Source organism: Anarhichas minor, unplaced genomic scaffold (assembly GCF_050575085.1).
Source record: "Anarhichas minor isolate MPS153535 unplaced genomic scaffold, ASM5057508v1 ptg000024l, whole genome shotgun sequence".
Lineage (NCBI taxonomy): Eukaryota > Metazoa > Chordata > Actinopteri > Perciformes > Anarhichadidae > Anarhichas > Anarhichas minor.
The window spans coordinates 16,571,706-16,583,921 of NW_027466470.1; the positions used below are offsets into that span (position 1 = coordinate 16,571,706).

The following is a 12,216-nucleotide window of genomic DNA, read 5'->3' on the forward strand; positions in this document are numbered from 1 at the left end:
GATACTTCAGGAGTGTGCGTGTGCGCGATACTCAAATCCACTTCACTGATGATTCTCATGTGATGACCGTTTTGTCCACTGGAGGTCGCCCCGAGATCACTGTTGAATATCCACGACGTGAAGAACCTGCAAACCCACTGGTGGGCTACTTCCCAGGTTTGGAGCTCATCTGAGCCTCCTTTAAGAGGTGATACTATACTTTTATATTAAAACTTTTAAAAATATATACAAATAAGATATTACGAATACATTTAAATATAGATTATACTGTATGTCTATGGAAGCCTCCTTAACAATCCTCCATATTTGTCATATGGCTGGACAATTGCATTTTATAATCAAATTCTAACATTTATTGCTTTTGTAACCAGCAGTCAGTTCCAATTGCCTTTGAATTTGCAGATTATTTCTCAGCGTGATTATAATGCAGTGTCTATTTCAAATGGCACGCAGCAACATACAAGCGATTCCTTGAACGACGATTGTAAAATTATAAGGTCAGAAATAAGTTGTCTACAAATATCTGCACATAAAATACGCTTTAGCCCCATGTATGTATTTCAAACTTGTAGTTCAGAGAGATTTTCCATGTTAAAAACGAAAGCGACGAAACGCAGGATAGGAGCCCTTTGGCCCCACTCAGTAGATTAGCCTCGAGCTCGGACCATCGACAGCCTGACACCTGATAGCTCCAGTGTGGCGCACAGTTTGGTGAGGAAGACGGGGGAAGCTGGCGTCGTTAGCGTGGAAACATGCGGCGGAAAGAGGGCGCACCTTCAAGAGCAGACGACCAAACTTAAAGCGGTGTCATTAGCAGACGCGTAGTCCTACAGAAAGAGCCTCGCGCGTATAACTCGCGCAGCCCCTTTTGGGCGCATTTCATGGAGATCTATAGATGACAAGACCTGCGCGCTGCGGGTCGCTCTCAGGCATCTACAGGGATCTCTTATGTGGAACATGGCGAGAGGGATGAGAGGAGCTCATCTCCTCGCTGTACTTTTTACCTTTTCAGTCACGCTTTTCAGGGACGCAGATGGACAAGGGACTTCTAATGCCTTGAGAGGTTTTGGTTTGAATCCGCCGTACTTCAACCTCGCTGATGTGACCAGTATCTCTGCCACGGCAACCTGCGGTCAGGATGAGGCTGGGACACCGAAATATGAATTATACTGTAAGCTCGTCGGTGGACCGAACAACGTACCTCCTACTCAAAATATACAGGTAAGAAAAAGCTGGATGCGATCTCCGCTTTCGGTCCGCGCGCAAAAGGAGAATAACAACAACATGCAGACACTGCAATGGTAAATTAAATTGTGGCTGGATACACAGTGAACATTAGGTTGTGTAAAATATATCTTAACTTTTGACAGAACGCACGCCAAATTTAGCTGTTTTTATGAATATAGTTCATTCCAAATGTTTGTGCCCTTGTTAAAGCTCTGACTATTCTGTCCGACATAGCCAAGTTGTACAGCTGCCAGAAATAGTTTTGCACCATTGTAGTTGAGTTTGCTCAAGGAAATACACTTTCAAAAGTGGTCTAGTCCCCTCAGGAGTTCCTCTAAGGGCCCTGCATTACAGCAGTTTGGCATGGACATGTCTAAACTTAAGCTTTGCCTGTGGTTGCAATATTTTTCATATTTGCATTAGGTTAGTTATTTGCCAGTACCTGCCTCCATTAGCCTATATATCATGCATATGGGTTTTTTTCTGCAATTATTTGGGTGTGCATGTCTCTGAATACCAACAATTTGACACCATTTAGGGTCAGTTCTGTGACTACTGCAACTCCGTCGACCCCAACAAAGCCCACCCGGTGACCAACGCCATCGATGGGACAGAGCGGTGGTGGCAGAGCCCTCCTCTCTCCAGGGGAGTGGGCTACAACGAGGTGAATGTTACCCTGGACCTTGGGCAGGTGAGATTATCATACTTTACTCTGCTGTGAGCCGCTGTTTACCTGCTGCAGCCTGCAGTGTGAATGATGATCGCTGTGTGGCGACAGTAAAATATAGCACCTGGATGTTTTAAGAGGGAGGGGAAGGAAGGTTTTCTGCCTTATTTATTGCTCTGCTGCTGTGAGATGAGTGATGCCAATTGTGGGCGCAATGGCAATATCTTTGCACAATGTTCTTCTTCAGTGCTGTGTTTTGCTGCTGCTCGTTTGTTTTGGATATGCTGGGGAGACAGTTGTTTGACTCATGGTGTTCCATTAAAAAAGTATTCCAACAGGAGTTACACGATTATGTTTTTAGTTTAAGCTTCATCACCTCAGCCATCGGTGATCATGTGAATAATGTCCCGCAGCTGGATGCTTGCCAGGAATCAGATTCAGGGCCCATGTGGCCGTTTTATACGCTTCCATCATGACCCGGGTCTCTGGAAGGAGTTTGGCTCACGGTAAAAACATTGCACCTCACGCTCAATTATCTAGCGGGAGGAAAGAGAGGAATTTCGTTTTCTGGATTGGGGATCAGAAGGATGTGAAATCAGATTCGAAGAGTGTAAGGAGGCCCATAGTAGATTTAAATAAGAGAGCAACAAAAGAGCTCCTCTTCACACGTGTCGCATCTTTGGCTCCCAGTGGGCGCTGTGTCAGACAATGGGTGTTGGCTTTTGTATCTCTATTTTTAGGCCGACTGAGCTGAGCAAAGATCCTACACGGCTAAAGATAGTCCACACGTACAACAGGATGGACACACGTAGGGCCTGTAGGGATGTCTGCCTAATACGTGGTAATGCTCAGTTTATTTGGGAGCCGGGGAAGTAGCATTATTGTATTATTGCGTGCTAAAAAAAGAGCGGCTAGATCTCTGATGGTGACTACCAACCTCACGACAACCTGCCCTCCCTCACTGCAACACCTCAACCACCCACACACACACACACACCTGTCACGCACATTTTTCCATCAGTGCTCACCTGCCATCATTGCATGCCTTGGTGTTTTAGCACTCAAATCGTCTGTGAATGGTGCAGAAAAAAACTGACTAGGTGAGAAAATAGCGTGGCATGCCATGTGGGGGACAGATTTGTGATTTACTAATAATAACTTTATCAGTAGGCAGCTTCGCAACCTCTTTTGTCTCAAATCAATAAACTCAGCATTCAGGCACTCCTCTGTAAATTGATGAAAAAAACCCTGAAATGAGAGAAAAGAACCACAGATTATGACAGGAATATCACTCCATTATTGAGACTGCTGGTATCTGAAATGGTTTTATATTTGAAAGGAGATTTTTTTCTTCAGACATCTTCCTGAGTTTAATTAAGTATTGTATTTCATAACACATGTAATCTCATGTATTAGAGCTCTCATGTTGTTTGAAGCTTTGTTAGCTTTGTCGTTTTTTTCTTTTCTTCTTCCTAGCCACAGGGTAAATTATGTTTTCAATGAACTATGTGGGCTAGACCCAGCTGAATGGGTTCTGTGGTCTCTTTCAACACCAACGCAGGTGGCTGTTCTGCTGCTTTCTATACGGCTCTGATCAGAAGTATTAGATAACAGCACAGTTGATGTTTATGTTAAAATGGTGAGGTTCAAAGAGAGAGGCCTTTTTGACAGCCGTTTCCGGTTTTACTGTATAGAGGATTGTTTGAAGCAAGGTCTGCAAAGCCTAATCTAATCTGACTAGAAGTGAAGTCTGTCGGATGAATTGCCTTGAAATGTTGTACAGACTGACATTCATTGTCCCCAGAGGATGAATTCTTCCGACTCTGGTGATCCCCTGACTTTACTTCTCGCACCACCATGAGGTTGACATTTTTGAGTTTTAGGCAGACGTTCATGTCCCCCACAGGATTAATTATAACTTTGTTGTTTCCCTGACTTTTCATCTTGCTCCATCATCAGATCAAAAGTTAAATTTGTCAAATACTTTGGTTTTTGACTAAAAACTAATGACATTCACAAATGCTACCACTTTGTGTTTCGGGCAAATGGCAAATATTAACATGCTAACATGCTAAACTGAGAGGACCTCATGGTAAACTGTATACCTGCTAACCTTCAGCACGTTTGGATTGTTATCGTGAGCATGTTAGCATGATGGTGTTAGCATTTACCGCCGCCTTAGTACTGCCTTACAGAGCAGCTAGCAAGGCTGTAGACTTAGTGTTGTTTTCATTCAAGCTACTTATCTTCAAGTCTTGGTGCGACTTTCAATAACCAGCCCAAAAGCTTCTAGTTAAACGATCACTCTCTAAATCTCCTCTTGATAAGCCCTATAAGCTCTATGTCTATGGTTAACTGCTCCCTGTTTTTGTGACTTCTTGGCTTGTGACCCGTGACCTGTGACAAATCCTACCTTGAGTCAGGAAATGACCTCAATAATCTTCAGTTGGCTTCCGTAGAGAAAAATATGGTGTTTGGCATAAATGGCTTGTTTACTTCTAGAGGAATTGGTCCAAGATGAGTGCATTTGAAGTAAGAAGATCCTATCTTAATTGGTTTTGACTATAACAGCTTGCCTTGAATGGGTTTATCTCTCATTTTGTTTAGCCATAGGTCAAGAACCAGTAAAGCATTTCTTGTCCGTCCAATTATAGATGTATTCTGTGTCCACCAAAATACTGGCTACTCTTCCAGGAACTTTTGCCCCTGTTAAACTATTTACAGCGACAGTAGGCAAGCCATTGTTCTGGTCAACATATACACCACATATCAGACGGCCAGTCACTCCTTTTTTCTGGGGAATGTATTTTAGGAGCCCTGACCGCATGTGCTTATCTGCCTGAGTGAGCCCAGAGTAGACCATGTGAGGCAAACATACCAGGGCTTACTGCTTGCTGCCTGTCTCCCATCTGATGAGACTGAGCTGCTTGTGATTGGTCGGTGTCAAACGCTGCAGTTCTGATTAGTTGCTGGATTGATGTTCAAGGGATTTAACTGGCATTTTTATATGAAGGTGAAGGCTGTGGATTATTTCTGCAGGCGACAGGTGTTCGTTGTGTTGACGATGTGGTAGCGTGTTGTGTTTACTGTACTGATTGATTGCTTGTTGTTTATCTTGATTTATACATTATTTGCTCTGCGACTAGGATTTTGGACATACATGCTTTTCATTTTGTAGGGGACGTGAGTACGTGCAAGAAAATTAACCTGATCTGATTCAGGTTAGAGCAATGGCCTCGTCACTGCTTATAGTTCTGCTATCGTCAAAAGCTTCCAAGAACTCAATTTTAGAGACATTCCCCTGGAACCTAATCCCCCCCTCTCAGGGGTCCACCTCCCACTGAAGTTGGGTTTGAATGTTTTATTTGCAGCCGTCGCCCCCTTTTGTGTTAGAATCCCTCTAGGCGGTATTGTGTGACATCCTTTCTGTGCTCTCAGACTCTCACAAAAGTTTGGTTCTTCTCAAGCCTCCCTGAAAGTGACCTAGCCCTCTCTTTCCACCCGATAAATGGATAGAAATGGAGAGGTGGTGTAATTTGATGGTGAGAAAGTACTTAGACAGAAAAAAAAACACACAAACACTCAAGTCTCAGACTGAAAACATTCCACTTTCCCTCGTATTCTGCTCTCTGAATGAGTAGACATTCAGACACAACCATGTATGATTCTTGCGTGTGCACTTGCGTATTGCTGCATCCCTCCGACTCCTGCAACAGGTGGTTAGCAAATATGTTGAGGCTATAATCCTAATTGAGTCATGTGTTTTGAATATGAGACCTGAGACAAAGAATAGATTCCCTTGCTGTTGAAAATCTAGCTTGTTTTGTTGTATATGCTCGGTGATGAAGGTTTGTTCATACAGTGCAGCCGGCTTAGTCCGACCACAGAGACAAAATTGTCTGTCAGACATGCCCCCATCGCCGTAGTGACGATGGAGGTGATGTAAGCGCCCATGATAGGGCTCTTAATTATGCGAGCGGTGGAAGTACTGCATCGGTACAATATTGCAATAGTTTCCCACACATACTGTACTGAAACATTTCAATGCTGAAAACCTATAATTTATGCTTAAATTTCAATGTTTTCTCTTGAACCAATTGTAGCAAATATTCAAAATGTATTTGAGAGTGACTATTGCAAACAAAAATGGAAAAAACAAAATTTCCCGCTGGCTTATCAGTTCCTGAAAAACCTGAACACAACTAATTCTGTCATGGAGACAGAGAAAAATACACCAGACTACCCCGCTCCCCTTCCAGCGCCCACCTGTTGCACACAGACAAACAGTTGTACATTGCATTGTTACCAAGTGGAGGCCAACTGCTCCACCCCACTGGGCTGCAGTATGCTCTGTCTGGCGGGGCTGATCCACTTTTAACAGAAGGTGATGCCTCCTCTCCTATGAATTGCATTCCTCTGATCTCACATCGGACTCTCAGGAGCTTGCTCTGATGGCTTCAATCTGTCAGGATTCTGATCTCACTGTAGATTTAGTCCCCTTGGCTCGGTGGTGCCCTTTGGGTGGAATTTTGGGGTCGGGATATTCAATATCTGCTTCTTGACTGTCCTTGCTGAAAATCTACTTATTGATGTTAGATTACTATCTTACATCTCCTGTTTATAATCAGATAAGATTAGATATAAAGTCTAAATGTTATGTACTATGTCTATATACATCTCAACTACACATGGTAGCATACATCACCTGCTATTAAAGCAATAGAATAATATTAGAATTAGAGCTGTTCCAATACTGATACCAGTTTGGGAACACCCTACGATGCAGCCTAAAATACTGGATCGAGTATCAACAAGTATATAAACCGAAGCAATATTTCATCATTTATTAGCTCATTCACGCTACACACTCATGTCACTCACTATCTGATTCCGTACACACTGCCCGGTCTATTGACTAGGCACATGCAACTCTTAACAGAGACGAGAAATAAGAAAGATGGCTTACGTGTCCATTCATGTTCATGTTTTACAAAGAGTTTAACCTGAGGCCATACAACAATGATAGCAAATATATCACATCAGTAGTATACAGCTGTTAAATAATATTAATAATATATATTTTAGTTTTTTACGCACTTGTACCTGATTGGTACTCAGTATCGGCTGATACTCAAGTTCAAGTATCGGTATCAGGATGGAAAAAAATGAACAAACAAACAGTAATTATTGCAGGCACTGTAGTTTCTGATGGAGAGGGCTGTGAGAAATTCCTAAGCCGTCCATTTCTACAGTACACTTCATTTGATTAACACAAAGAGATTATAGGTGAAGAGATCCACGTGGCAGGCACGGCAGCAGTAGAAAGTGGCAAACGGTCACGCAATCAGGCCTTTTTTTCTTCTTTTCTTTTTTAAATCTTCGGTTTGCCAGTGAGTATGAAACACTCCTCCACAGCTCTACTGCCTGAAACGCAGGCATGTATGAAGTGAAGCAGTGCCGCTGCTGCAGCTCACACTTAAGGGTGCACATTTATCACTCTTGAGCTGTCACACACACACATACACACACCAACTAGGCATGAACTGTCACGGGTCAATAATCCAGAAATGATAACACACACGCAAACACACAGTGGGCGTGAAATGTCAGGGGTCAACAGATTTAGGAGTGTGACTGCGTCTATTTTGTCAAAATTCATTTACACTTCGCAACAAGAAAGGGAAAATGTTAATATGCTGTTGATACAATAGCGTTTAGTCATGGGGGACTTTGTTGGCGGTGTTGCCCTGCTGTTAATTAGAAGATTAGAGGAGGTCTGGAGACTTTATACCTTGTATATGTGACGCTATTATAGGAGGTCAAGGTCAAGAATTTGAGATGGGGGGGGCAGAGAGGGTTGGTGTCAAACAGTCCTTACCTGGCACAGCTCAACCCCTGACCCTTTTTGACACCCACCCACAGCCTCCTACACTAACAGCCTCCTGGCATGACACTCTTGTCTAAAGCCCGAGGCTGCAGATACCTGGGAGGGGCAGAGGATGGCTCTGCTCAAGTGTTATTCCAAGTGTTTTTGCCACAAGCTTGTCAATCTGTTTCATGTCTCTCTACGCCACTGGAGCCCTGCACTGCAGCGCTTAGCATGCCATCACGATATTTCATGCTCCCTGCAAACAATACGTAGGTGCTGGACATATTTCAAGAGTGTGTGTTTAGACTGGCAGGAAACAGTTGGAGAGACGGGCCTGAAATTAAGCGACGCCGTGCCAGGACAGGCCCCGACTTCCAAGATCACGCTGTCTGTTTTTCGCTGGGTTTGTTTCCGGAGAGTTCTTCTCACAAAGACTCAGTTACTGGCATCAAGTCAGTGTTGGACAGTTCTCCCCCAAAATCAAAAATACCCATTCAAGGTCTGTGGATTATCTTAAGTAACCAAGTCATGATTTCTGGGTGAACTGTTGCTTTAAGTAAAGTTGGATGCAGGAGGCTTACGTTACTCTCCAGATCACAGACTTTACACAGTTTTCATAGGAGTGAGATTGAATAAGAGGAAGCGTTTGGATTGCCTATTTTGGTGTTTTCAGATTAAATCAAGTAACTTTAAAAAAAATATAAATGTACAGTGTACACAACACTGAACAATATCACCATTGATATATATATATATATATATATATATATATATATATATATATATATATAATATATATCGTTGGTTGAATGATGCGCAAATGTGCCAGTAGCTAACTCCACAAATCCCCCGACAACACACATTTTGCAATCTAACTGCAGCCGAACTGGAACTGATAAGCGGCATTGTAGAACATCTTGTAGTTACAATCTTTATGTATACTCATGACAAGTCATGGAGATGATTTGCACTGCTGTGCATTGCTGTCCATGACAGGTCCCTGAAAGCAGTGGCATGCTCTGCGTTATGGGCATTAGGAGGGAAGGGGAATGTGGCGCTATGTTTGGAATCTGAGATGAGTCGGCATGCCAGCCAGCACGTCTCTGGCCACCCCCAACCCTCTTTACCCTCCCCCCCCATCTCACTCCCCTGCCTCCCTTTCCCCCGGCCCTGCCTTGATGTCATCACAGCCCGTGTGAACTAAACTTCCTCCTGTTCCTCAGCAGAACATTGATAAAAAGGCTGCTCCCCTGGAAAAGATTTGCTTCTGTTTTTAGTTAGATGACAGCCCACTTCTTGTTTACGTTCCATGCGCCTGAACCCTTTTTTGCACATCCTGTTGCATGTGGGTGGAACTGTTTTCTGATTAATTTCAAAACACACCTCACTCAAAGCTGAGGTCAAAAAGAGGCATTCTAAGCAATTTTTTTTTACTTAAAGATTGTCATGGTTTTGCTCAATGACTACAGGGATTACAGGGCATTCAGAAAGGTTACTGTAGGCTCTTTGCTACCTAATGATTTTGTTGTCTGTTATTAGGGATTGTTGAGTTTTCAGAGAAAAAAGCCAAACAGTTCCCCAGCTGACCTCTGAACCCTTTCACGATCCATCAACCCAAGAGCTACTTGAACTTCAGGCCGATACGCTTCAGGGTTGGGGGGGGGGAGAAATCCATCAAGAGAATTGTGGATCCATCTTGACACAGTCCATGACTCTTTACTTTGCTTTGATATGAGTGTTAGCATAGCTCGCTGCCTCATGCAAGGAGAGACAGCAGCCTGAATGTTTCAAATGCCCGCTGTTTTTTTTTTATCAAGGCGTTGATGGATGCTAGACGAGTGTGGGCCTGCCTTCATCGCCCCTCTCAAAGAGAAGGCAGCCTATAGAAATTTCTTTTATTTCAATAGCACACAATATTCTACACACAGTTTTCATCCATCACTTCAATCCCGAGGGAAGGTTTAGCATGTATGCCTACGGCACCCCGTTTTTGAAACATGTCATATGTTGCTTTGGGATCCACGCCAGAACTGAAACTGCACAGAGATAAACTGTGTTTCAGCCTCATGAAAGCAAGACAAGGGGTGTGGTGGTCAGGCGTAGGTTAGGCTTTCTGTTGACACTGCAGGTGTCACATGCAGGTTGGTGTCACAGGGTTTGAATTCCAAGCCACGCCAATGCCATGCCAGACTGTAACAAAGAGAGCTTTGACTACCCCGAATTACCTTACCATTGAACAATGTTCAATCAAGTCATCCCGGTGTTGGGGCTTGACGAGGATGTTGATGAACTGCAAAGGAAACATACTGCTCTGAGCCTGACAGAAAGCTCAGTGTTGGCTGAAACAATCATTGGCATCAGGTTCTGCCTTTGTATGGACTGCATATTCTGATGAAAGGTGGAGATAGAGAGTTCAGAGAACAGACGTGAATCATGTGGGCTTAGCTGATGTCTTTTCACTAACCTGGCTGCACCTGCATCACTTTTATTGACTCCATGCTGACAAATGTTGGTGAATTGTTTGCACTTTCCTGTACGGCCACACTGTTACCTGCAGGAATAAAAGCTCAGAGCGGGAGGCCTCGGCCTTCATCCAGTGTGATGGATGAATCCTCATTAAAGTCATTAGATCCGTGGCGATCGTTTGCAGAGCTACAACAATCACCGAGCTGATGTTGTGCTTTCACAAGAAAGGAAATGACAGTCAGTGCTGCCGGCCAAGACTGGGGACTTACTCTGTAGAGCAAGTTAAGCACAGGAAACTACAACATAATGCCAAAATCCGTTCAGAGCAGTGACTGCTTTTTGTTTAGCCTGTTCTTTGTGTTCTGCTTTTTAGCTCTTCCATGTGGCGTACGTCCTCCTCAAGTTTGCTAATTCACCTCGACCTGACCTCTGGGTGCTGGAGCACTCTGTAGACAACGGGAGAACATTCAACCCCTGGCAGTTTTTTGCACGTAAGTTCCCATGTGATTGTCTTTTTGCAGTGTTTTAGATTATATATCACAAAAACACAGATATGGAGGATTAGCCTGTTTTTGTAATAAACAGTTGTGAAATCATAATTAGCAGATTTTGTTTGAAAATAGGCCTTTTTCATGGCAGACATTTTGACTCTATATAAGGAAATGCACAGGTGTAACTAACAATGGCCCACTAAGCCATGCCAGAGATCCAGCATGTGGAGTGCCAGAGCCCTGGAACTGGCGCTGCTGAATGGAATGCAGACATTATTATCGCTATTAATCACACCTGTGTCATTCCTGCCATGACAAGTAAAAAAAAAAAAAAAAAAAAAAAAGACCAATTGTGAAGACGGATTATATTTGTTTACTAGTGCACATTTAATCCTGCCACACTGATCACCCTGTTTAAGTGTTTAAGAAGTGTGTTTGTTTTGGTTGTGTGGGGGAAAAAAAAAGGAAGTCAGACCAACAGAACATTATAACTTTAAATGAATTCCAGGATAAATGTCAGGCTTGAAACCTTTATGCTTTGGGGGGTAGATTTTGTGTAGAAAGTAGCAAGTGGTGGCACGCAGCAAATGTTGAGCCTAATTACCTGGCCTGTAACGTCATACCATCTCTAAAGTACCTGAACTTCATACCTGAATACGTGCTCTAGATTTGCTGAGTTGGCACATCTGAGCTATGATGTCTAATGTCCGGGAGGCACCTGTGCACACAGATTGCCAGGAGACGCAGCTGTTACTCATCAGATTAACAATTGCAGAGTTTCTCTTTGCCATCAATTTTACTTGATCCAAGTTAATGTTCATGCACAGACAACTCTCATGATTCATTCACTTAGCTTCAATGCTTTTGAAGGCTTTGTTGTTGTTTTTTCAAGAACACTGGATGTTACTCTTCCTACAATCGTCTGATTAACAAAAGTACAAAAAAACACATATTACATATTTTACTCTGAGTCTTAAATATCAGATGTCAGAGCTTCAGGCAAAGCACCCGGACACAACGTGTTTCATGAACTAGGGGCATTAAAATGGAAAATGAATGGAATAAGGGATTGAAAGTTTTTTTTTTTTACAGATTCAAAGCGCGAGTGTATTGAAACGTTCGGAAAGCAGCCCAACGCTCGTATAGTACACGATGATGACCAGGTCTGCACCACAGAATACTCACGGATCGTCCCTTTGGAGAACGGAGAGGTATGATATCATATTAATCTAAACCAAAATTGCTACATTTTACGAGGTACCAAAAACAATCCTGTGAAAAAAAAACGTTGCGCTGTCCAGATTGTGGTGTCTCTGATCAACGGTCGGCCGGGGTCCAAAAACTTCACCTTCTCGCCGGTGCTGCAAGACTTCACAAAGGCCACCCACATCCGCCTGCGCTTCCTCCGCACCAGCACCCTGCTGGGCCACCTGATCTCCAAGGCCCAGAGAGATCCCACCGTCACACGCAGGGTGAGGCACATACTGTACAACCTC

The 12,216-nt window shown here is 43.4% G+C and overlaps 1 protein-coding gene across 2 annotated transcripts in view; it reads left to right on the forward strand.

Annotated features, from left to right (window-relative positions):
• The first annotated feature begins 724 nt into the window (after positions 1 to 724).
• LOC142956258 (laminin subunit alpha-3-like) overlaps positions 725 to 12,216 on the forward strand; it is a 52,707-nt gene continuing 41,215 nt past the window's right edge. Inside the window, exons 1-5 of one of the 2 annotated variants that reach the window (XM_076097737.1) lie at positions 725 to 1,221; positions 1,766 to 1,918; positions 10,603 to 10,720; positions 11,813 to 11,931; positions 12,022 to 12,192. In XM_076097737.1, coding sequence (XP_075953852.1) covers positions 949 to 1,221; positions 1,766 to 1,918; positions 10,603 to 10,720; positions 11,813 to 11,931; positions 12,022 to 12,192 — 834 coding nt within the window. In that variant the 5' untranslated portion in view covers positions 725 to 948. The remainder of the gene's footprint in view (positions 1,222 to 1,765; positions 1,919 to 10,602; positions 10,721 to 11,812; positions 11,932 to 12,021; positions 12,193 to 12,216) is intronic. The other variant, XM_076097739.1, reaches the window with a different exon arrangement.